Source organism: Notamacropus eugenii, chromosome 5 (genome assembly GCF_028372415.1).
Source record: "Notamacropus eugenii isolate mMacEug1 chromosome 5, mMacEug1.pri_v2, whole genome shotgun sequence".
Taxonomy (NCBI): Eukaryota; Metazoa; Chordata; class Mammalia; order Diprotodontia; family Macropodidae; genus Notamacropus; species Notamacropus eugenii.
The window spans coordinates 319,832,938-319,858,961 of record NC_092876.1 but is presented as its reverse complement, the minus strand read 5'-3'; the positions used below and the strand labels follow the sequence as shown (position 1 = coordinate 319,858,961).

General features: G+C 38.4%; 2 protein-coding genes across 4 annotated transcripts in view; one reads left to right on the top strand and one right to left on the bottom strand.

Moving 5' to 3' along the window:
* Positions 1-20,398, top strand: part of WDR33 (WD repeat domain 33) — a 117,508-nt gene extending 97,110 nt beyond the window's left edge. For 2 of the 3 annotated variants that reach the window (XM_072613452.1, XM_072613453.1), the window contains 10 exons: positions 992-1,078; positions 1,356-1,495; positions 6,497-6,649; positions 7,512-8,609; positions 11,438-11,546; positions 14,981-15,419; positions 16,161-16,327; positions 16,448-16,540; positions 16,869-17,075; positions 19,741-20,398. In XM_072613452.1, the coding sequence (XP_072469553.1) occupies positions 992-1,078; positions 1,356-1,495; positions 6,497-6,649; positions 7,512-8,609; positions 11,438-11,546; positions 14,981-15,419; positions 16,161-16,327; positions 16,448-16,540; positions 16,869-17,075; positions 19,741-19,970 (2,723 nt within the window). In that variant the 3' untranslated portion in view covers positions 19,971-20,398. Of the gene's footprint in view, positions 1-991; positions 1,079-1,355; positions 1,496-6,496; positions 6,650-7,511; positions 8,610-11,437; positions 11,547-13,387; positions 13,498-14,980; positions 15,420-16,160; positions 16,328-16,447; positions 16,541-16,868; positions 17,076-19,740 lie in introns of all 3 variants that reach the window. The other variant, XR_011967892.1, reaches the window with a different exon arrangement.
* A 3,038-nt stretch (positions 20,399-23,436) lies between these two features.
* SFT2D3 (SFT2 domain containing 3) lies at positions 23,437-25,726 on the bottom strand. Its single transcript, XM_072613464.1, has 2 exons — positions 24,756-25,726; positions 23,437-24,568 (listed from the first exon to the last, which is right to left on the bottom strand). The coding sequence occupies exon 1, from the start codon at positions 25,625-25,627 to the stop codon at positions 24,941-24,943; it is 687 nt and encodes a 228-aa protein (XP_072469565.1). The 5' UTR covers positions 25,628-25,726; the 3' UTR covers positions 23,437-24,568; positions 24,756-24,940.
* Positions 25,727-26,024: the final 298 nt, after the last annotated feature.

Genomic DNA, 26,024 nt, shown 5'->3' with positions numbered 1-26,024 from the left:
TCAGATGATTCTATCCTGGACCCTCTTCTTTTCTATCTGTATTCTCTTGCTTGGTGACCTTGTCAGCTTCCGTTTGTTCAACTGTCATCTCTATGCAGATGATTTCTGGATTTGTTTATCCAGCACTAGTCTCTATCCTGAGTTCTAGTCCCATATCACTAACTGCCTTAAAAATGGATATCCTCTAAACATCTTGAACTCAGCATGTCTATAACGAACTAATTTTGTTCCACAAATTCTCCCCGTTGAGGTTTCTTATCACTGTTGAAGGAATCTCCATCTCCCTAGTCATCTGTGTTTGCACTTTAGGGTCATCTTGGACTCCTGTATCTTGCTCAACCCACACATCTTAATTGTTGCTAAGTCTTATTGTTTCTACTTTCACAACATTTTTTTAATATGTTCCTCTCTTTCCACTCAGTCACCATCCTAGTTTAGGTTCCCATTGCCAACTGCTGCCTTAACTATTTCAGTGGTTTTTGATTTGATTCTTTATCTTGATTTTTTCCCCACTCTACTTTTAACATACTAAAATGTTCCTTGCTATACACTCTGTGGTCAATCTATATTTGCCAACTTGATGTTTCTCATATAAAATACTCCCATTTCCCAGTTTTGTGCTTTTGCATGGGCTCTCCTATTCCTGGAATATTCTTCTCCCTTGCTCCACTGACTTAGAATCCTTGGCTTTCAAATTTCTTTTCTTGGCTTTCTTTGAGGCTCAGACCTGAAACCACCTCCTCTGAGAGGACTTTCCCAGTCTCCACAGTGGTAGTAGTTCCTTCACCTCTAAAACTTCCATCTATTCTGTATTTATGATATATGTGTTGATTTATGTAGGTTGTTTCCTCCATTAGAATGTAAGTTTCTTCAGAGAAGGGATTTTTTTTCTCTGTATCCCTAGCTCTTAGCCCAATATCTGGCATAATAATATTTACTAAATCCTTCCTGAATGATTGCTGATTGGTTAATACTGTGTTGTTATCTGCAGATGACCTTGAGCCTAATAGTCTGGCAGTTATTCCAGGGATGGGAATACCAGAGCAGTTAAAACTGGCAATGGAACAAGAACAAATGGGTAAGACATGGAAATTACGCCTAGAAAGCTTACTTTGGAAACCATCTTATAAGTATTGGCCCCATCTCTTAGATCTCCTTTAATTATAAATTCATTGAAAATGGTATCTTTCAAATAATGGTCAGTCCTCAAGAGCACTGATAAATGTCACCATGATAAACTCTTTCATAAAGTAGAGATTGTATGCTTATACTCTTCATTCAATAGCAGAATGGACAGCTTTTCTTCATTTATTTTATGTATAAGAAGTTCTGAACTTATATCTTCATGCTTACAGGGAAAGATGAGTCAAATGAAATAGAAATGACCATTCCAGGACTGGACTGGGGAATGGAGGAAGTAATGCAAAAGGACCAAAAGAAGGTGCCACAGAAAAAAGTTCCTTATGCAAAGCCTATTCCAGCTCAGTTCCAGCAAGTAAGTACAGGAAAATCAGTCTGTATATAACAAATTCTGTATACAGTGATGAGATACTTTCAAAAAAGTACTGTTATTAACAGTTAATCTTCTTGAATTATATTTGATTTGTTGCAATAAAAATATTATTTCTGTTATTTCTGTTTATGTTATTTTCTGTTATTTATGTTATTAAATAGATATTAGCATCCATTTAAAAATTTTCTTCTCCAAATTCTCTTCCTTGATGTAGCCTTTCCCCCATCCATTGAGAAGGCAAGTAATATGATTCTCATTTTACATGTGAAGTCATGTAAAACATTTCCATATTGGCTATGTTGCACCCCCTCCCCACCAGGGGGAAAAAGGAAAGAAAAGCAAAATGAAAACAAAAATGCTTCAGTCTACACTCAGTTCATCAGTTCTCTCTGTGGAGGTGGATATCACTTTTCAACAAGAGTCCTTTGGAATTGTCATGGATCGTTAAGCTGATCAGAGTAGCTAAGTCTTTCACAGTTGATTGTTGTTACAATGTTTCTGTTAGTATATACAATGATCTTCTGGTTCCGCTCACTTCACTTTGCATCAGTTCATATAGATCTTCCCAGGTTTTTCTGAAACTATCCTGCTTTTCATTTCATATAGTACACTCATATTTTCTCACAGTCATGTTATAGAATTTGTTCAGCCATTCCCTAATTGATAGGCATTCCCTCAAGTTTCAGTTCTTTGCCACCACAAAAAGAGCTACTCTAAATCTTTTTTGTACCACATTTACAAAAAGGACCTATATGGTCCTTTCTCTTTTCCTTTAATCTTTTTGGGATACAGACATATTAGTGTCAATGGATATGCAAACTATATTATAAAAACTAATCATCAAAACAGTCTAGTATTGGATAAGAAATAGAATAGTGCATCAGTGGAATAGATTAGGTACACAATATACAGAAAAAAAATAACCACAGTAATCTATTGATTGATAAACCCAAAGATCAAGCTTTGGGACAAAAACACACTATTCAACAAAAATTGCTGTGATAACTGCAAAGCAGTCTGGAAGAAACTAGGCAAACACTAGCATCTCATAATATATACTAAGATAAGCTCAAAAATAAGTGTGATTTAACCGTAAAGGGTGGTTATCATAAGCAAATTAAAGGTTAATGGAAAAGAAGGGAAGGATTTATGACCAAATAAGAGATAGTGAAGATCCAGGGTATGGGGGAAGTAAAGGAGGGGAAGAGGTGATGAATAATTTTGACTACATTAAATTAAAAGGTTTTTGTTTAATTAAAACCAGTCTAGCCAGGAGACTAGTCTAGAAGGAGAGCAGGAATGGGGAAAAAATTTATATCAAGTTTCCTCCAGTAAGGTTCTAAATTCTCAAGTATAGAGGGCATCAAATCAAATTTATCAAATTTATCAAATAAGAGCCATTCTCAATTGATAAGTGGTCAAAGAATACAAACAGATAGTTTACAGAAGAAATTAAAGCTATCAATAGTCATATTAAAAATACTCTAAGTCATTAGAGAAATGCATATTAAAACAACTGAGGTACTGTGTTATACTTCCAATCCTATTTGTTCCTATTTATCCTTCTTTCTCTCTTTTTACTCTGTCCCTTCCTCAAAAGTCTGTTTTGCTTTTGACCACTGCCTCCCTTTATATGTCTTCTTTCTTATCATCTCTTCCCACTAACCCCTGCCCAGTCTCCTTTCCCTCCAACTTTTCTGTTGGGTAAGAAGGACTTCAATACCCAACCAGAGTGTGTGAATAGATGGATGAATGAATGGATAGATAGATTGATCTGTATTATAGATACGTGTGTGTGTGTGTGTGTGTGTGTGTGTGTGTGTGTGTGTATGTGTACACAACACATTCTTCTTTCTTTGAACTAGTTCATATGAGAGTCAGGTTCAAACATTGCCCAGTCTTACTATTTTCCTCTCCATTTTAAAAACTCTTGTTTGCCTATTCTGTGTGACATACTTTTCACCATTCTTTCTCTCCCTTCTCCCTTCTCCCAGTGTATCCCTCTTTCTAACTCTTCCATTTTTCTTTTGAGATCATTTCAGTATAATCAACTCATACCCATGCCATCTCTATAGACTACTTCTAACTAACTGCTTTAAAGATGATGTTCTTGGGGGTTCCATGTATCATCTTCCCATGTAGGAATGGAAAAAGTTTAATCTTGTTGAGTCCTTTATGATTTCTCACTCATGTTTAGCTTTTTATGCCTTTCTAGAGTCTTGTGCTTGAATGCCAAATTTTCTCTTCAGCTTTTCTTCAAGAATGCCTGGAAATCTTATTTGTAAATTTTTTGTCCATTTTTCAAGGATTAAATTCAGTTTTTCTGGGTAGGCAAATCTTGGTTGTAATCCTAGCCCCGTTGCCCTTAGGAATATTGTATTCCAAGCCCTTTTCAACTTTATTATGGTAGCTGTGGTATCTTATGTCATCCTGATTATGACTGTACAGTATTTGAATTTTTTTTTCTAACTACTTGAACTTTTTTCTCCTTGACTTGGGAGCTCTGGAATTTTGCTCTTTTCCTGAGAGTTTTCATTTTGGCATCTCTTTGAGAAGGTAGTAGATTTTTTAAATTTTAGTTTTGCCTTCTAGTTCTAAGATGTCTCAGTAGTTCCCTTTTTAAATTTTTGAAAAAAGATGTCTAGGCTCTTTTTTTGATCATAGCTTGACACATAGTCCAGTAATTCTTAAATTTTCTCTTCCATCTGTTTTCCAGTGTCATTTTTCCAATGAAAATTTCATGCTTTGTATTTTTTTTAATTTTTGACTTTGTTTCATTGTTTCTTGATGTCTCATGTAGCCATTAGCTTCAAATTGATCAATTCTTATTTATACTTTGTTTTTGTACTTTTTCCAATTGACCAATTCTGTCTTTTAAGGAGTTATTTTCTACAGTGTGGTTTATTTTACCTCTTTTATTATTTGGATAATTCTGCTTTTTTCAGGATTTATTTTCTTCAGCATTTTTTGTGCCTCTCTTACTAAGCTGTTAATTCTCTTTTCATAATTTTTTTTTGCATTGCTCTCATTTCTTTTCTCAATTTTTTTCTCTACTACTCTAATTTGATTTTTAAAAGCTTTTTTTTTTTGCCCTCTTTTTAAAAAAAATCTCTTTCTTTAGCTCTCTTAGTCATTCTTGTTGGGCTTGTTTCCAATCTGCAATTTTTCCTTGAGGCTTTGCTTATAGATATTTGTCATTATCTTCTTCTGAGTTTCCCTATCACCATCAGAGCTTTTTATTATCAGGTTCTTGTTTTGTGTTGTTTTGTCATTTTTCTAGCCTACTTCTTGAATTTGGACTTTATGATAGAGTTTAGCTATGTGCCACTGGAGTCAAGGTGGGATTACTGTCCCAAGCTTCAGACTTCCAAGGTAGTGTGATCTGGCGGGAGGTATGGTCACTGCTCTCCTGTTCTCCCCTCTGGTCCTTGCCCAGATGGAGCTTCGATTTTCTTATGATCACAACTCCTCTTTTCCATACAACCATGCACTTTACCCAGGTTGGGCCTTCTTTATTCCCCTGTGACTGCAAGCTCTTCTCTGTCCTCTGAAACTGTGACCTGGAAGTGAGTAATGGGCATTGGAATTGCCAGCTGGCTTCTGGTCCTGTGCTTGATACCAGCACAGGGGTGTGCTGCGAATCATTGTCATCAGATATTCAATCGCTTCATCATTTCTAGGCAGTGAGTACTCCTGGTACCACTGCTGCTATTGGGCCCCAACCTCTGAGGCTCACAGATGGCATTGCTAGCGTTCTGTATTCCCAATCAGTCCCCCCTGCTGTGCCGCAGACCTGCCTTGTGTTTCAAATTGTCCTGAGCTGGAAAAATGTCCCACCTTGACTTCTTATTGGCTCTGCTGCTTTAGAGTTTGATTTGACTTGTTTATTTTAAAGGGAAATGTTGGGAAGACTTGGATGGAATGTTCCCGTTACTTTGCCATCTTGTTGCTTCACCTCCCTTTTAAAACTATTTCCATCTGCTGTACATTCCGTTGGAGATTTCTCATTATCATCCGTGTAGACCTGCATATTTTGCTTCTGTTTGACCCACATTGTTCCTTCATGATAATCTCTTACTGTTCCTCTCATCGTTATTGAAGTCATTGTCTACATTATTTTCTTTGTTTTACCTTCTTTCAGCATCGGTTCATTCAAGTCTTATCATGCGTTTTTGAATTCTGCATATTTGATATTTTTTATGATGTACTATTCCATTGCATTCATTTTTTGTTTAATTTTAAAAAGTTTTATTAATGCCTTTTGTTTTTATATAGTATTCATTTCCAAGTATTCTAACCTCCTCCAGGGCACCATCCTTTCTAACAAAATATAAGCAGAGAAGTAAAAGTAGTTCTGGTTACTTTGCCTCAATTCAAACAAGCCTTCCTATTTCTCTGAATTCCTTATTCATTTTTCCTTACAGCTCAGTAATATTACGTTCTTTTCACACGCCACATTGAGGGGACCTCGTTTTTATGTCTAGTTTGTTACCCAATCTGCTGCTATTTTGTTGTCTGTAGTATTTTTTTTCTGGAAACTGTCCATAACTTTTCACTTCACCCACTTAACTTTTTTTATTTGCCTTGAGATCCAGACTGTACTAGGGCCTTAAGAATATGGAAACAGATAGCTGAGACGGACATTATTTCTATCATTCTTATAATTTCTTTAGCTTTTCTCTTATACAAAAAATATGAACCTATTAATGACTTATTATTGATAAACTTTATGTACTAGACATTCAAGGGTTTTGTTTTTAAGTTTTTAACAAATTATTAGTTTGTAATTAGAAATATACTTACTCATATCTTAGGTCACCTAGAAATTAGTATTAATAAGTGTTATATCTTGATGAATTGAACGAAATCCAGTTCTTCTGAATGCATCACTGGCATTTTGTGCAGAATTTTGTTATTAATTGAATATGCATAGCTTGCATCAGGTTTTGTTTTTTAACTGTTTTTCTTTCTTTCTCTTTTCAGGCCTGGATGCAGAATAAAGTTCCAATTCCTGCCCCAAATGAGGTACTAAATGACCGAAAAGAGGATGTTAAACTTGAAGAAAAGAAAAAGACACAAGCAGAAATAGAGCAAGAAATGGCAACATTGCAGTACACTAACCCACAGCTTTTGGAGGTACATGAGAAAGCTTCAGGTTTTCTTCATATTTAACCATCAAGTGATGCTCATCTTTCTTTTATCGTGTTTTCTGAGTATAAAAGTCAAAAGAGGGGAAGAAATTATGTGAAAAGAGAGTATTATTATTAGTGTTTAAGTCCAGTTAGCCTTCCATAAAGCATTTTAAAGTTAGAGTGTGAATACCATTTCTAAATTTCAGTAATTTTTTTGTCAGAGAAGTTTATTGTGCTATTTAGGTCTTACCCAATTGAAGAGATTTGGAAATTTCTGGCAAAATAGTCCATTCATTCTTATATTTAAACTTTTTTTCCTATTACTTATAAGGAAAGATAAGGTAGTATATTAGCATTATTTGTTTCTCTTACCAAGATGAATATAGGTCTGTTTTTTCCACTAGCTAAATGAAAGGCAGTCATTTTAAATTTTAATTAAAAAACAAATAAGTTTTAATTGATATCTTTCAGTTTTACATCACTTACATTTCTCATGCTATCTCTCCCCCACCACTTTCCTCATAAAGAATTTTTAAAAGAAAGATAAAGAAAAGTTCCTCAAAGCTAGCCAATATGTCAAAAACAAAAAGTCTCATATGTAGCATCCCATACTCATAGTCCCTCATTTCTGCAAAGTATTCTGTCTAAATTGATTTTGGAAGCCCGAGTAGTACTTATGTTAGGGATTTCATGAAATACTACTTTTTTTTTTTTCCTGAAGAAAGGGACTATATGTCTTGCTATCCCTTTTACAAAGACTTTAAGAAATTCAGAAATGTATAAAATGAGATTCTTTTTCTAGTATTAATACTGTTAAATGCTACAGACTTGTTTGATGATTATGATTCTTTCATTTTGTTTAATAGCAACTCAAAATTGAAAGACTTGCACAGAAACAAGCTGAACAAGTCCAACCACCTCCACCACCAGGGGGTCCTCTACTTGGACCCCAGCCTTTTCCAGGACAAGGTCCAATGTCTCAGATTCCTCAAGGCTTTCAGCAGCCTCATCCACCCCAACAGATGCCAATGAACATGACTCAAATGGGACCCCCTGGTCCACAAGGACAGTTCAGACCTCCTGGACCTCAGGGGCAGATGGGACCACAAGGCCCTCCATTACATCAGGGAGGTGCTGGTCCTCAAGGATTTATGGGACCACAAGGACCTCCAGGGCCTCAAGGCCCACCACAAGGACTCCCAAGGCCTCAGGATATGCATGCCCACCAAGGAATGCAAAGACATCCTGGACCCCATGGCCCAATGGGACCTCAAGGACCACCTGGACCACAGGGTAGTTCTGGGCCACAGGGTCCCATGGGCCCCCAAGGTCCACCTGGTCCACAAAGTCATTTGGGCCCCCAAGGTCCACCTGGTCCCCAAGGTCATTTAGGCCCTCAGGGTCCACCTGGTACTCAAGGGATGCAAGGACCACCTGGTCCAAGAGGGATGCAGGGACCTCCTCATCCCCATGGAATGCAAGGAGGACCAGGGTCTCAGGGGATGCAGGGTCCTGTGTCCCAAGGGCCTCTAATGGGTCTGAATCCAAGAGGAATGCAGGGACCTCCAGGTCCACGAGATAACCAAGGACCTGCTCCACAAGGGATGATGATGGGGCACCCACCTCAAGAAATGAGAGGACCTCACCCACCAAGTGGACTGCTGGGACATGGTCCTCAGGAGATGAGAGGTCCTCAGGAAATGAGAGGCATGCAGGGACCTCCACCCCAAGGGTCAATGCTGGGGCCTCCCCAGGAAATGCGCGGGCCTCCTGGTTCACAGGGACAGCAGGGGCCACCACAGGGTTCCATGGGACCTCCGCCCCAGGGAAGCATGCAGGGCCCACCAGGACCTCAAGGACAGCAGAATCCTTCAAGAGGGCCTCATCCTTCTCAAGGCCCATTACCGTTCCAGCAGCAGAAAACACCTCTTCTAGGTGATGGTCCACGTGCACCCTTTAATCAGGTATTTCTGGGTTATACTTTCTATAGGCATTTGCACATTAAGAATATATATTCATATTGAGTAGGCCCATATGACCATACTGTACAGAGCTAAAAGGGAAGGGACCTTATCTATATCATTCAGTCCAGCATATTTTATAAAGGATAAAACCTGTGCCCAGAGAATGACTTGCCCATGGCCACACGTATAGTAAATAAGTAGCAGAAATAGCTTCGCTCTCAAGTCCACGTAAAGTATAGGAGAGCTGAAACTTGTAATGCTTTGAATATTATGGAACACGAAAAAAACCTCAAAATAACCAGTTGATGGATGGATGAACATGGTGGAAGCACATGTAGTTTAGCATAATAGCATTGAGGTTGGAAAAGTGTATTTTAGATAAATTTATATGATTCTCTAGTAATCTCTTTAATCCTTTTATAAAATATAAACTACTTGTAATGGAGTTGTAATATATTATTATGACAAAATAAACTAAAAGAAATCAGGTATCAATTTTCAGTATACATTAAAAATTATACTCCTGTACTAATGATTTCTGAATGGGAAAATGTTTTTGTTGATATAAGTTTTCCATCTATTTTTAATTTTCTCTTTGACATTATACGGAGGTGTTTACAGGGAAGGGGGATGGAGGGCAAGGCAGGAAGAGGTTTACTTTGGTGGTTCTGTAAGATAGTAAACAATATTGGAATGTCCCTTTTTTTTTTTTTTAACTAAATACTGCGGTATTTGAGGTATGTTATTTTCTTCAGTACTTGATGGTGGGTTTGCAAATGAGAATCATTTTCAGACCTGTAAAAGAAGTGAAAATTAATTGAATTCTTTGGGTTCAAGAACTTAATTTATTTGGAAATGATGGTTATTTGGAATATTTCTCAATTCACACATGCAAATACTTTGCATTGGGATTGGGGGAAAGAGAATATGTTAATAAATATAACTTCATTTTTTAATAAAATTCTTCATATAAAACTCGTGTATATACACACATAGATAATATAAATACAAATACTGAACTTACCGAACTTTTTAGGTAGACTCATCTATTTATATATTGGTAAGTTCATTATATGTAAACAATTAGTTTACCAATATTTCAGGTAAACTGCCATTAACCTTTGAGTGTTTTTGGTGAGCAGTTCAAATAATTTTCACTGTTCTTTCCATACTTAATGTTAAATTAATGAAGAATTTGATGATGCTTGATCTTGTTTTCACATTTTTCTAAAATTCTTAACTTTCTTCCTGGCTTATTTTCTTTTGGGCTTAGTCTTATTTCTGAAAGAGGCCCTGGTAATAATTTGCATAAAAACAGATGAAAGTTCCAGTAAAATTTTATTTTAATAAATAAGTTTTATCTTCAATGCAAGGAAGAAAAATTTCCCATACAGTATTTTAAGCAAAGAAATCAAGAAAAGTGACAATATTTCTTTGACAAAATTTAGAAATCCTTTATCCATAGTAAAATACGAAAAATTTGCAGCAAAGTTGAAAAAAACTTAACCTACAACAATAGTGATCATTTCTATTAAAGTTTAGAGAAGGTGACAGTATAGTATATGCTTTTATTAAGGTGAATGGGCCATATTGCTCCTTTCACCTGAACATTTGCAGCATGGGGGATTTCTAGCCTAAGAAGTTGGTTGAGGAAAGCTTTTGTTTGCCTCTTGGTCCCTGATTGAATTCTCAGCCCTACTGTCTCTACTTGTTTAGGATGCTCCAGCATGTGGACCAGATTAATCCTGGAACAAACTGGAACTTTTGATACCAGTGTTTTCATTTTTATATTAATTGTATGAGTTCTTTGGTGATAAAGTAGCAGTGTTATTATGTTGGTAATCTAATTGGTAATTTTTATTACCTTAATTCATAATGCAGTTGTTTAGCCTTTAGTCATGACTATGTCCTTATATAACTAAAAATGAAACTACACTGCTGTTAATGTTTAATTTTCCTCTTCTGAGATAGTGCTTTTTTTTATTTGTGGAGTGTGGTTTTCAGGTCCATTTGATCCAAAGTTCTTGGTCTGTATGGGAAGAATTATATATCTAACATGGTATACTCCCATCTTTTCACCTCCCTTTACATACTCCATTGGCAAATGGATTAGAAAAGATCTGGGGTGGGAAATGTTCTATTAGGATTGTTAATACCAAGAATAGACTGGATTAGGTGAATGTTTGGGTCCGTGAAGTCAGAACCTAAGGTTTAGATAGAAAGAGGTAGGTCCTAGGAGATTTTAATATATCCTGAAATATTAATGATAGTACTTTTATTTGGAATGAGCAGTGGAATGCCTGGTAAGGAAGGTAGAAAGAGAAAGAAAGCAAAAAAAGAAACAGAAGGAAGGAAAATTAGATCCTCATTTGTGGCATTCACCTTTTAGGTAGGATTTTTTAACTGTTTAGTACAGGAGGAGATATAGGAAGGAGAAATACAAAAGTAAAAACAGATTTCTGGATTGAGATTTTATTGAAAGTATGTATCTGTATAGCTGCTATAGAGAGTAATCCAGACTTTATAAGAAACAGATATTATTGTACTACATTTTCTGGTATCCATTTAAAATTCTTGCTTGAAATAATTGAACTCGAGTCTTAAAGTGCCTATATATCCTGTTATCATTGTTTCTCATAGTAAATAAATAGAATGTCATTAATTTTGAAATCTTTTTGAATGAAAGTTTACCTTAATATCTTTTGCACTAAGTATTTCCCAATGTAGACTTTGGGACCACCTAATATTACTGTTCTGTTACTTGGTAATTCAATTGTTATTCATGAAACAAATCTATGATTTCACCCCTTTTAAAAAAATCTTTTCAGGAAGGACAGAACCCAGGTCCCCCACCCTTGATACCAGGACTAGGGCAGCAGGGATCACAAGGTCGAATCCCCCCTCTTAATCCAGGACAAGGACCTGGCCCTAATAAAGGTAAATATTTGGTTTGGCTTAATGAAAGAGACCATATTTGACCACTTTGACAATAAGCAGAATTGAAAAATACTTGGTTCTTTTGGTAAGTAAATAATATGAACAATTGAGCCTTCTAGAAAAGAAACACAGGACAGCCATTTGAGGTAATTGCTTTGTCCAGTTTTGTTTTCTTATTAAATTTGACTTAGTAACTCATAAATCCTAAGAAAATAATTTGGCTTTTTATCAGTGGTAATTAGAAATCACTTGATAACCATACTTAGCCAGGTTGATATTTGCAATGTTCATGGCCTGATTTATTCAGGAGAGGCAGCTTGGCATCTGGATAGAATGCTGGACTTGGAATCAAAACTGTGTTCAGATCCTGTGTCTGACCACAGCCAAGCTGTGTGACCATGGCAAGGCACTTAACTTGTCAGAAGCTCAGTTTCCTTATCTGTAAAAATGGGGATAATTTCTCTAGTTACCCACCTCACAAGGTTGTCATAAGGTTCAAATGAGAGATGAAGCACTGTGCAAACTTTAAAATAGTACATAAAAATTAGTTATTGCTCATTTATTTTAGAAGTTTATGGTCTTTAAAAGTGGTTTCCATTCTAGATGATCATAAATGAATGCTTTGGCTTTTGAAGGACCAAAGTGAGCATTAAAGTTCAGTTTTTTCCATGGAGAGAAAAAAAACTAGAAATTTCAACTGACTTTTAAAAATAATTGTCAGTTGTTGGATGTCAGACTCCATGATAAATCACATTTAACTATACTGTTGGAAATGAGAATATAAGCAGCAGTATCAGCATTATGCATTATGTTTATGAAGTCTGAAATTTTATAAGGAGGATTATAGGCAAAATTATGGTGAACTGTATTCAGTATTTGAAGTAGGAGCACATGGAAAGGCCATCTTGGTCAGCCCCTGTCTTGGGGAAAGTGAATATATAATGGTTTCCTTAAAGACTTCTAGGATGGTGAATATGTAACTTACATCAGGAGTCATTTCTATGTTTTATCTTTCAGCGACAATGGAAAGTTAAGCCATATCATAGTGTTTCACCAGTAGTGGAAAAAAAAATTTGCAGACATTTTTTAAGAAATGAGAGTAACTATATTAAATGTATAAAGTGTTAAGACTATTGGATAGTCTGAATTCAGGGGAGAAGTAAGCAGTACAGCTGTATCTAAATCTATTCAGTCCTCACAAGAGGTACCTAAAGTAGATAATTTTGGTGATTACTTTGTAATTCATTTATGAAAAATTTCACAATTCTTTTAAATATCTTATCAGATAAACCCCATACCAGTCGGAGATATATTACCCCCATTTTACCAGATGTAGAAATAAAGGGGTGGTCCCAAGACTTCAGTGTCCTCACTAACATTAGAATCCCCAAATCCATTGTTAATCACTAGAATTTTTTAATTTGAAGGACTTTAAAATATATATAGGTTTATGTTACTTATTTTAGGCATAAAGTGTGCACAGGGAAAAATTGTTAAAGGATTTTATCTTGGTCCCATTAGCATGGAAAGTAATAGTTAAAGTTACAAAGAAGGAAGTTGGCCAAGAGGGAAAGTGGAAGAAAAGAATTCAAAAGCCAAGCCTTTAAGTTATTGGGACCTCCATAGAGGAAGAGTTTTGCCCAGAGGTGGAGCCATCACCAAACTGAGAGCCCCTCCTCTCTCTTCCTCTTCCCTACCCTCTGTGTCTGTCTCCATCTGTTTCCTTTTCCTCCTCTTCCTCTTTCTCTCTTTCTCTTTCTTTCTCTCTCTCTCCCTCTCTCTCTCTCTCTCTCTCTCTCTCTTTCTCTCTCTTTCTCTCCCTCCTCTCTTTCTCCTCCCAGGGACCAAAGGGAGAAGGGAGAGCCGAGAAAGTGGCCCCGCCATCCCCTACTGGATTAATCAACGCCGCCGCCCCCACCACCGGTGGCCACATCCCTTCTAATTTGTAGTGGTGGGTTTGTTTCCTTGGAGGAACAGGGTGTGGGTGAGACTGAATATTTTTTAAACAGATAGGAATGATAGGAGGAATAATACCCATTAGGTAAGTCATGGTAGTGTGCCTTGAACCTCCTCAGGTAAAAGGTCTGCTCTGTCAGAGGCTGCACCAAGTTCAAGAATCACCAGGTGAGAGAAGCTGCTTTTTAGCTGCATCTGTTTGAAGAATGTGGCCAAGTTGAAATATAGGTATAGGATGTTTGAAAATCAGCTGAATGATTTATGAGGGTACTTCTTTCTCAGGAATCTTTCTGAGCTAAGATGGCCCAGAGATGATTTGGTTAATGTAACTTAAAAGGAAGATGAGATACAAAAATGAAAAGGTTATAAAGGAAGGAAATGTTTCTCTAAATGTTGTCTTTGTCCTAAGAACCATAAGTTTTCATATACGTTTAATTTTTGGGAGGGGAAGTAAAATGAAAGAAAAGAATGATAGAGGGATATTGAAATAAGAACAAGAACTAGTCTTAAATGCATGAGAGAAAAGCTTTGGGCATGTAACAGTCTAAAATTGTATACTTTTACTTTTTCAACAGTGCTTCGGGTGCTATGTATGTTGAAAGAATATTATATAATGAAGGTATATGTTTAATAGCTGAGGAAATAACACATTGAAAAATTAGTAATTATAATTATAAATATGCCATAACAAATTTAATTGGCCACATACTTTTCTTTTTCATTATTTTATATAAATTTACTCAAATATATAAAATGTACTCAAATATTTTCAGAAGAGCCCAATTGTTTATGAACTCTTTATTTCTGGGGGAAAATATGTATATTATTGTACTTTGGAGATATTGGTAGAAGAATGACTTCATCTAATAGAAAGGGCTTAAGAAGGTGTTTCTATAAATAAGTGTAATTTAGGGGCAATTACTAAGGTCAACAAATACCTAGTAAAAAGAATCTCAGTTCTCAAATAACCCATTTTACTTTAGGAAGAAATCTCTATGTTTTGTAAGAAACATACAGGAAGAAATATGTATGTACCTTTTTATTAAAACCATTGAATTAAATTATAATGAGCTATTGAATGAAGAGTTGAGTTAAAGCAGTAATATTGGTGACAATAACTTGGACTTGGTCACAAATTGCTGGTGTGCTTTCTTAGGCTATAATATTATGGCACAGTTGAATTCCTTGTCTTTTACTTCTGGCATGCACTGTGAATTCTACCTACTGTCTCCTTATGAGCTTGTGTCTAGCATATGGATCATCATTGACTGGCCTTAAGGAAAACACTGTTTAGCTGTTACTGAAAAGACTGGGAACAGTGACATATATCTTCAGAGAACTCTGACAGAACAAAGAGAAATAATTTCATGGTTAAAAAATACTGACTGTATTTTGTAACTTAATACTTACCTGACAATGAGAAATTCTTGGGAGGTTTTCTAGAAGACATCATAAAAGTCAGATGTGTTCTCCTTTAGGTGATTCTCGTGGCCCTCCAAACCATCACATGGGCCCAATGTCAGAGAGGAGGCATGATCAGAACAGTGGTCCCGATCATGGACCTGAGAGAGGGCCATTCCGAGCTGGCCAGGACTGTAGGGGTCCCCCTGATAGACGTGGGCCTCACCCAGATTTTCCTGATGATTTCAACCGACCAGATGACTTTCACCCTGACAAGCGATTTGGCCATAGATTACGTGAATTTGAGGGAAGAGGAGGACCTTTGCCACAGGAGGAGAAATGGAGGCGAGGAGGCCCAGGTCCTCCATATCCTCCAGATCACCGAGAATTCAATGAGGGAGATGGCCGGGGAGCAAATCGTGGCCCCCCAGGTGCTTGGGAAGGACGAAGACCTGCAGATGAGAGATTTCCCAGGGATCCAGATGACCCACGTTTTAGAGGAAGACGGGAAGAAAGGTAGGTTACATTTAGAGGTCTAAATTGGATTGACTTTCGGAATTACTTTAAAGCCTCTTCCATATACAAATTTGTTTTTACATTTTGCCTAGGCATATCATTGAATTTGAAAACATTTTATTGAAGGGAATTGTGAAGAAATAGCACTATACTTAATATTGACCTTTTCTTCTTAGTTCTCACATTTTTGGGATAGTCTCCTGTCTTCACTTTTAAGCTTCCATATTTACTTCTTTTACTCTCAGAAGTCTTAGAAACTTGGAGTTTCTCTTCAGTCTTTTTGCCTCTTAGTGTATTTTTGAAACTTAGAGTTGTTATCCTGAATTGAGCTTCTTAAAACTGGTAGAATTTTCCATATTATTCATTTGCTTATTAGTGGCATAAATATTTATATCTTACATAGTTACATCTTATATACTTTATAGTTAATTGATTTGAGTTACTCCTTTTCTTTTCCCTCAGATTATATGTGATAGGTTAAAGTGGTCAAAAATATGAAAAGCAGTCAGAGACAGTGATTATTTCATAATTTGGAGAATCATCACTTAAATATTTATTTGCAAAAAGATTCCTTAAAGAATCTGTATTATATTTTAGTATTTTAGTTTATTTGAGCCCTGTTTAAGAAAACAAAATTACTCAAAAGAAACCTTTTCCCTTTTTTCTCTTTGGGGGGTTTATAACTTTAAAGTAATAAGTATGTTACTTTAGTTGAAAAGCACAATTCTCTTTGTTTTATAGTTTTAGAAGAGGAGGTGCACCCCAACGGCATGAGGGTCGGGGTCCCCCCCGAGGAAGGGAAGGTTTTCCTGGTCCTGAAGACTTTGGGCCAGAGGAAAATTTTGATACATCAGATGAGGCTACAAGAGGAAGAGATCTTAGAGGCCGAGGCCGAGGTACTCCACGAGGTATGAGTCAAGAGGAGAGGCCACTGAAAACCTTTAAAAAATGGCAGGATAAAGAATGTTATTAAAGTCCTGGAAAATAATTTATGTGTGTAGTATTTTAATAATTTTTTAATTGCATAGGAGGACGGAAGGGCTTACTTCCTACGCCAGATGAATTTCCTCGATTTGAAGGAGGACGGAAACCAGACTCATGGGATGCAAATAGAGAACCAGGTAAAGAAATGAGAAATTGTGGCTAGCATATAGTGACTATAAGCAGGAAATGATGTAAATATTAATATATATATAACCTAAGTACCTCTCTTCCCACAAGTAATATCAGTTGCTTTTCCTCTTGCTTTAATGTGAATCATTCTAGTGCTTTGATAAGTGCATTAATTTTATGACTTAAATAATTAGAATTTCTTTGTGATACTACCTTCTTGTGTTCATTGTAAGATGCCATCTACTTCTGGGTACTGTATTTTCCAAATCATGAAATTAGAAGAATGTTCCTCTTATTCTCTGATATACGTGACAGAGTATTTTATTCCATGACCAGGCCATGAGCATTTCCGGGATGGTCCACGTCCTGATCATCCTCCTCATGATGGGCATTCTCCTGCCAGCAGAGAACGTTCTTCCTCTCTCCAAGGCATGGATATGGCTTCTTTACCACCCCGAAAGCGTCCCTGGCATGATGGGCCTGGAACATCTGACCATAGAGAAATGGAGGCTCCAGGTGGACCTTCAGAGGATCGAGGCAAAGGTAAAAATTGCGATTTCAGACTCCTGGGGATATGTGAAATGGCCTTACAACCAGAGTTATAGTGACAGTTAATAACGTTGCAGGGAAATTCTCTCTCCAGGGTAACCTTTCTCATTTCTCGAATATGCTTTTGCTCCCTATTATGCCTTCCCAAACACCAAAATATTTGATATGACACAGGCTCAAGTATAAATCTAATGGTTATTAACAAGCACTTATTAAGCACCTTCTATGTGCTACTAGGTACTATGTTAATGCTTTACAAATATTATCTCATTTCATCATTTTAATTGTAAACTTTGGGAATCAAGCTAACTAATAGGTGAATTATACAATCTGAGATAGAAATCTCTGTGTTTGAAATACTTTTCATTTCCAAACTCTCACAATGCTTGAAATTGCACTGTTCAAGATTCATCCCTTTAGGTCCTTATTGGTCTTATACTCCTTCTTAACTTCCTTTGAAAGGTTGTCATCCAGATCATGCCTATTAACCCTAGGTATCCACCAAGGCTCTTCCTGGATCCCTCTTCTTCCTATTATACTATTTTGCTTCGTGATCTAATCAGCTCCCATAGTCAATTATCTATACATATGGTTCTCAGATAACGTTTTTTTCATTAAATTCTATTTTATTTTCAGTTCCAGATTCTCTCTGTCCCTTCCTCACTCCAGTGAGAAATACAAAACCCATTACAAATATGAAGTCATGCAAAACAAATTTCTGTATTAGCCACGTTCTCCTCCTCTCACCCCTACCCAAGAGAGAGGAGGAGGGAAAGGGAGAAAGGAGTGAAGTAGATAGAAATAGAGGGAGAAATATGTTTCAGTTTGCATTGAGTCCTTCAGTTTTCTCCCTGGAGATAGCACATTTATTCATGATTCCTTGGGAACTCTGATATGTAATTGTGTCGATCAGTTACTAGATCTTTCATAGTTGATTATCTTTACAGTATTGCTGTTACTGTGTAAATTGTTCTCCTTTTTGTTCACTTCACTTTTTATCAGTTCATGTAAGTCTTCCCAGGTTTTTCTAAAATCCCCTTCATCATTTCTTACAGTACAAAAGTATTCCATTCCAGATCTATTTCTCCCATCTCCAACTGCCTATTAGGCATCTTGGAGTGGATGACTTGTTTAACATCTTACTGTTCAGTACACCCAACACAGAACTCACCATCTCTCCCCATAAAATCCTTCCAAATTTCTATGTCATTGTCAAGGGTACCAGTGTCATCTTTGGCTTCTCTCTTAACCTTTCATATCCAGTTATAGTTGTCAAGTCTTGCTGTTTTTACCTTCATAAATTTTCATATATGTCCTGTTCTTTCTTCTGAAACTGCTATTGCCCTGGTGTACACCCTCATCACTTCATTCCTGGACTGTTGCAATAGCCTTGTAGTTTTTCTTCTTTCAAGTGTTTCTCCACTCTAGTACATTACCCACTCAGCTGTTAGTCACTGTGTGATCATGTCACCCCACCCCCACCCTATCTCAATAAACTAATGGCTCCCTTATTACCTCCAGGATCAAATCTAAAAACCTTTTCTAAAAATTCATTTTGTTATTCAGTTTTCAACAATCACTTCCATAAGTCTTGAATTTTTTTTCCCTCCTTCATCCCTGCTTCGTCCCCAAGACAGCATGCTACCTTATATGAGTTCTATACATACATTCTTATTAAACACATTTTCACATTAGTTATATAGAAGAATTAAAATGAATGGGAGAACCATGAGAAAAAACAAACCAAAACAAAACATAACACAGGAGAAAATGGTCAGCTTCACTCTGCGTTCCAATTCCACAGTTCTTTCTCTGGATGTGGATGGCATTTTGCCTCGAGTCCTTTGGGAATGTTTTAGGTTCTTGCATTGCTGTGAAGGGCTAAGTCTACCAGAAACAGTCCTCATACATGGTGGCTGTTACTGTGTACAGTGTTCTCCTGGTTCTGCGCATTTCATTCAGCAGCTCAAATATAAAATCTTGTTTGACTTTTAAGTCCTTCATAACTTGCCCTCTTGACTCTGTTTTCTATGTCTAGAACTCTCTCTTTACTCATCTATCACCTTGCTTCCTGGAAACAGCAACTAAAGCCTCACTTTTCCGGTCCTTTTTACTTTCAATCCCTTTTCTTTGAGGCTACCCCCCAATTTATCCTGTATATATCTTCTTTGTACATACTAGTTTGCTTCTCTCCCATTAAACTGTGAACTTCTTAACAGTAGGGACTCTTTTCTTTGTATCCTCACTGTAGGCACTTAATAAATGCATGTTTGAATGATTTTTTAATTAAATCTATTTTCAAAAATCTTCCATTAAAAGTAAAAGAAACTCTGCGTTAAGAATGAAACTCAAGACGGGGTACAGATGAAGGGAGGTACTGAAATGTCTGTTTCCTAATTTCTTCAAGGGCTAGCTCTGAGGAACATTCAGCTAACTCCAAATGCTATAATCTGGGTTAATAGTGCTTTGCAGTTTACAAAGCACTTTCCTTACAATTCTGAGAATATTTACCATAAATGTTATCCCTGTTTTAGAGACAAGGAAACTGAAACACAGACAAGTAACTAACATAACATAGTTACTAAGTGCCTGAGCTGGGATTTATACTCTGGCTGTATAGCAAAAAATCAGATGAGAAATAAATTTACTGTTGTTTCAGGACGAGGTGGCCCAGGACCATCCCAGAGAGTGCCAAAATCTGGACGATCCAGTTCCTTGGATGGAGATCATCATGATGGATACCACAGAGATGAACCTTATGGGGGTCCTCAAAGTAGTGGCACCCCTTCCAGAGGAGGAAGGAGTGGAAGTAACTGGGGGAGAGGAAATAATATGAACTCTGGCCCACCAAGGCGAGGAGCATCAAGAGGTGGTGGAAGGGGACGGTAGAAGAGGTTTTGGCTGGGAAGCCCCCGGTCTTAACTGGACAGTATTTAAATAATTCTTGTGGACTCACCAAGAGAAACAAAAGGATTCCTGTACCACCACAGCACTGGTTGGACTCTTCACTGGGCTGTTTTTATACCCAGTGGCTCCCAATAAGGTCTTCTAGATCAATAGACTGCTACTGGCTACATCATGGTAGCTGGTTTTTCTGTTTTGTCCTGTCTTTTTTTCTCACCCCTGCATTGTTTTGTGAAGATAAAAGCTGGAATCTTTTTTTTTTTTTTTTAGTGTTGTGAGACATGGAGCACCTCCACAAATTTGAGTTCATGTCTAATTGGAAACTTGTTTCTATATGTACAGTTTGTCAGAAAAAAGTTAAGTTGTTTTTGTATGAATACAGAATGTGATTTGCGTAAGAATTAACAGAACAATCATTGTGTCATGATTTTTATTTACAACAACAGTTGTGAAATACATGCCTTAATGAAACCCTGCACTTCTATAGATTTCAATATCCCCAACCTTTTTTAACTCTTTTGAGTTGTTAAAGAAATTCTGTTAGTGGAATAGCGAATACTCCAAATTGAAGTTTGGTTATGAGATATCATGTGAGGTTGACATTCTAGATAGATTGTCCTTCCATCATCTAAGCTTCTAAGAATTGATTATGAGTTCATTTGAAGTCAGAAGCTCCTTCCCATACAATAATGCTATATATGGTGATCTATTAAAGTATCCTCCAAATGTAAATGAATTGATCACCACACATTAATAGTCTTTTTTTCCCGGTGCCAGCCCCAACACTGCTGTCCAGGAAAAGTTCACTTTCTGAATTCTGGATCCTGTGGCCCTGTTTCATGGGCGAGTTGTTTTCTACTCATCACCTGAGGCAGAGGTAGGGTTGAAGCTACTTCCTTGTGCACCATTCATGACATCACAACCGGAAAACAATGATAGTACCAATAACAACAGAAAGCATTTCTTTGAACTATCATTGTATTTTTATCACTTAAAAGAAATTGCCATTTAAAATTTTTTTTTAACTTCTGTATTTCATAAAAGTTAGGTATAAAGCACCTTTTTCATTATTGTCTTCTCCAATACATATCCTTATGGATGGTAAATTAGTTTGAGAAGACTTCTTTCACAGAGGTCACTGTAGGAATCTTCATTCTTCTACCCCTAAACCAATAAATGTTCCATTTCATAAAGCAGAAACAGAAAATATCTGTTGAGAATACCTTGAAAATTATAGTATTGAATATTGTGTATATATATATATATATATATATATATATATGGAAGGAATTTGTTGTAAATAATACTTAACTATAAATGATGCCACTCTTCTCCTTCCTGACACATGCATTCGTAATACTAAAATGTCCTGTAATTACTGGCAGCTAGCGGTCACAGGCTTTCCTCTTAAGTTGTAGTACCTGGGTAACAGCAGTGACTGGAGTTTCACCATAGTATCATTACCAAACAGGGCAGCTAAGTGGTGCAGTGGATAGAGCACCAGTGCAGGAGTTAGGAGGACCTGAGTTCAAATCTCACCTCAGACACTTGACACTCCCTTAGCTGTGTGACCTTGGCCTAGTCACTTAACCCCAGCTGCCTCATCCTGAGTCATCTCCAGTCATCCTGATGAATATCTGGTCACTGGATTCAGATGGCCCTGGAGAAGAAGTGAGGCTGGTGACCTGCACAGCCCTCCCTCACTCAAAACAAAGTCAAGTGCAAGTCATGTCATTATTTCTCTGATGACATGGTCTTCTTCGGCAACGAAGGACGAACACACATTACCAAACAAGTCATGAATAAGAGTTACAGATAATAGCATGTTTCAAAAGAAGAACAATTATGCTTTTTATGTTTTTTACTTCATATTTGAACAGACTGTTGAGTTCAGCAAAATAGTAAGTACTCTATGAAGTACAACTACTTTGTGAGAATAATTAAGATTTGGACTTCGCTATATTGTGACTTTTCTCTGGATGGCAGTCCAAAGCATATGTTAATTAAAACTTGTTTAGTAGACACCAGGTTGTTAACAAAAAGTTATAAAGGGAACATGTTGAGACTGAAGATTATTTCAGAAAGGGAAGTGGATCATCTTCAAAGTTTAGGTCTACTTCACTAATGTTTGATTCAAAACATTTTTTCTCTTGTGTTGACTATTTATGGATAGAGCTAGAAGAGGCAAGGAAAGGCATCAAACTGCCTCTCCAATAGTTGAACGTGGGCAGTTTGGTATGACACAACTTGGAGCAGGAAAGTCAATTCAAGATTCTTAGCAGAGTTTAATCCTGAGCAAAATCAAGAGGTCAGTTTAGCTGCTTCATTTCAAGGACTCAGGACCAAGTAAAATTACTTTTTATTTAACTTCCACCACAGCGGCTAGAAAACTACCTAATATTTGGCAGTATTAACTATTTACTTATGCCTTGAAACAAAATTCAGAAAACAATTTGTCATTTGGAGTTACAACCTTAGTGATCATCTATCTAATCTAGGGCTCTCTCGACCTTTTTGGTATCAACATCCCTTTACTGTCTGGTAAAACCTAGGGACTCTACGGAACCATGTTTTTAAATGCATAAAGTACACTGGATTATAAAGGAAATCAATTTTATTTAAGTAGTATTCAAAACATTTTAAAAACAAGTTCATGGGCTCTTAGATTAAGGAAGACTGAAGAATCCAGGGCTCTCATTTTCACAGATAGAGTGACTGAGACCCAGAAAACTTAAGTGATTTGCTCCAGATCACAGGTTAGAATATCATTATTAAGGAATTTAAGTTTATTTCCGAGGTTCTATTTGGAAATGGAAGGGGTAAATATAAATAAGAAAAATCAAATTGCCCAAAGGTGAAAATCTAAAATTAATACTTTTTAGAAACCCAAGGAATACATATGTAACACAAATCATCAATAAAACTTTATAAAAACCAAAAGCTAAGTGCTCTGACTTATATTAGGTTGTTCTCCAGATTTATTAAAGCATTTCTTATAAAGTTTTATGCCTTGATTGAAAGCAAAGCTCAGTTTATAATGAACTGCATTGTTGACACATGACAATGATTCTATCCCTGGAGAATAAATCCTTTATTAAATGCATAGAGATTATGTGCATGGAATTCTGAACTGTAATGGTCACTGTACATATTAAATATTATGATTTTTAATTTGTATAAAAATTAGGTCTTTAATGAATATCTCAAGTCTCCATTAAATGCTGTTTTATATAGGACAAGCATTGGTCTTAAACCATCTTAAAATTAAGTCAGCATCAACAAAGAAAGCACTTGGCTCATAAATATTATATACTGTGAATATAAAATCTTTTTTAGCCATTCACTCTATGTTCATTCTAAAGGGACTGTTTACTATAATAATAGATGAGACAAGACATATTCACACAAAATGCTCATTAAGGATTCTTCACAAGGCAATCAGTGGTACCAATTTTCTGATTTTTAAAGTCAAAGTTTATTGTCACCCAATACATTAATACAGTATCGTGATATTGCCTTTGAGAGGTAGGTAGTTATCCCTATTTTACAGATAGGGAAACCGAAGCTGAAAGTTATATAACTTGCTCCAGTCCACACAGAATATCCAAAGAATTTTAATGAGAATAGTCGTACCTAGACTATTACGTATGTAGACATAACCTGAGTTAACCATAAATGGGACACAGGCTACCATACATACTCACTTGACAATTACCGTCTCCTGTACAACGCCTGGCAAACATGTTAAAGGTTGTTATCAACTTCTGGGAATCAGGGAAATTTGAGAGCACACACCCAACTCCAACTACACGTGTAAATACTGCCCAGCATTTCTGTTCCTGAATTCAAGCTGCCATCAATGCTTTTAGTGCCACTTGGAGCACTGCTGTCTATTCAGAGTACTTGTGTGTAACAATCTAGCCTAAAATCACAATGGTGAAGCCAATTATTCAAACTGATCAAATCTTACTCAAGATTTGCAAATTTTAAATGTGTAACAGTATAATACTTGTTTTGCTAAATTTTTCTCTTCTTAGTCAGTAGGCTCACCATCAAGTTTAAAGTGCAAAATAAGCTTGTTAATAACAAAAATATTTAGTAAGATTGTGGAAACCTAGGAATAATAACCGAGACAAGGCATTTGTCTACTAAGGGAAAAACCAACAGTACATTACAATTTCCTGTCAGTTTACAAAGTTGTATACTACAGATTAAAAACTAACAGTAACAGTAACAACTTACATCTATTCTAACAGGATAAGTGACACAAAGTATCTTTCGCAGTCACTGGCTGCTTCTTTCGCGGTTTCCGCACCGCGCAGCTTTCCATCTTTAAGCTCGCCAGGGTGCCAGCGCATTCCGGGGCGAGTTCTTGGAGGTACATTGGTCCTGGATCATTTCAGCTTCCTTTAACCCAAGGCACTATAATGGCAGCTTCTGAAGATACACTCAGGAGAAAATGAGAGCCGCGTAAATGCAAATAACATTCAGCCTGAACTCGCGTGTATCGTAAAGTACAGAGCAAGGTTGCTTAACATCACGAGTAAGAAAAAAGGCCACTGTGGTTAAAGTACTGTGTGCTCCTGCAATTTCAAATAAAAAGAAAAAAAAAGATGAAACTAAAGTAGAACGGTACGCTCACCCACAATACCTAAAGGAGATAAAAACTGGCCAGAACGTCAGTCTCGTTCTTTTTCACCGGCCTTACTTTAATACGATTAAAGATAATACAACCCCAGCAGCTATTCCACGGGTAAAGTCAAAATTCACCGGGAGAATACTGGTGGTTAATTCACAAGCCATTTATTCAGAGCAGAGAGGTGCCGAGAGGCGGGAGCTCCCGCGTCCCGGGCCTGCGGGCGCCGCCGAGCTCGGACCCGCGCTCCCCGGGTCCCCCGCCGCGCTGCCGGGCTGGTCCGGGCTGGCTCACGTCCTCGCGCAGTCTCCGAGGCCGCTCACACGGGCAGGGTCCGGGCCAGGCCGCCGCAGAGGCCCCCGAGCGCGTAGCGCAGGGCCGGGCCGCTGCCCCAGGGCAGCAGGCCCAGCAGCGCGGCCAGCAGCGCGCCCAGCTGCGCGGCGGCGCCGAGCGCCGTGAGCGCCGTGCTGCGCAGCACCAGCGCCGCGTACAGCGTGCCTCCCAGCGCCGCCAGGTAGAGCAGCGCGCCCCGCGCAGGCCGCTCCTCGCAGCGCAGCAGCCGCAGGCAGGCGGGGCCCCCGCGCAGCAGGGCCGCGGCCGTCAGCGCCAGCACGGAGCCCAGCGACCAGAGCAGGGCGAACTTGCGGGCGCGGAGCAGCAGCAGCGGCGCGTACAGCGCCGCCAGCCCGAAGCACAGCGCCGCCAACACCAGGCACACCCCGCTGGCCGTCAGGCGCTGCCAGCGCGACAGGCTCGGCAGGCACGGGGGCCCCGGGCCCGGCTCGGCATCCTCAGGCGGCAGCGCCGGGCCCCGCAGCCAGGCCCAGCCTACGCCGCCCCGGCCCGGGAAAGGGTTCGCTCGGCCTAGCCACACTCCCACCGACGACGTCCTCCCGGCTTCCGCCGCCTCCTTGCCCTCCGCGGGCAGCAGGGGGACTGCATCCGCCGAGCCGACGCCTTTCGACTGGGCCAAGTATTCCTGCAGCTGCCGGTTCAGGTCCGCCATGTTAGAGGGGGCGGGAGTCTCGGGCACTGCATCCGGGTCACTCGTAGTCGCCCCCGCCAAGCCGCCTAGTGAGTTTCGCCCGGGGGGCGGGCACGTGCAAAGCAGGAAGGGCGGGGCCGGCTGCCACGAGGCCTGAGAATGCTGACGTCCCTCCTCCTCTCCCCCGGCAAAACCCTGTGATCTTTGGTCAAACCACGCCCCTACCCTCAGGCTGCTAGGGGATGGGATATGGGATGGGATATGGGATGGGAGGGGATGGGAGGGGATGGGACGGGACGGGGGTGCACACAAAGTACACAACGTTGAGATAACACCTGTCCTCAGGGAGCCTGCAGTTGGATTAGGGTTTGTGATACCAATAAAACTAAGAGATTTGGAAGGGCAGACCAGAAAGGAT

Excerpts from the sequence above, each read along its gene's own strand:
- SFT2D3 (XM_072613464.1), bottom strand. The coding sequence starts at position 25,627 with ATGGCGGACCTGAACCGGCAGCTGCAGGAATACTTGGCCCAGTCGAAA.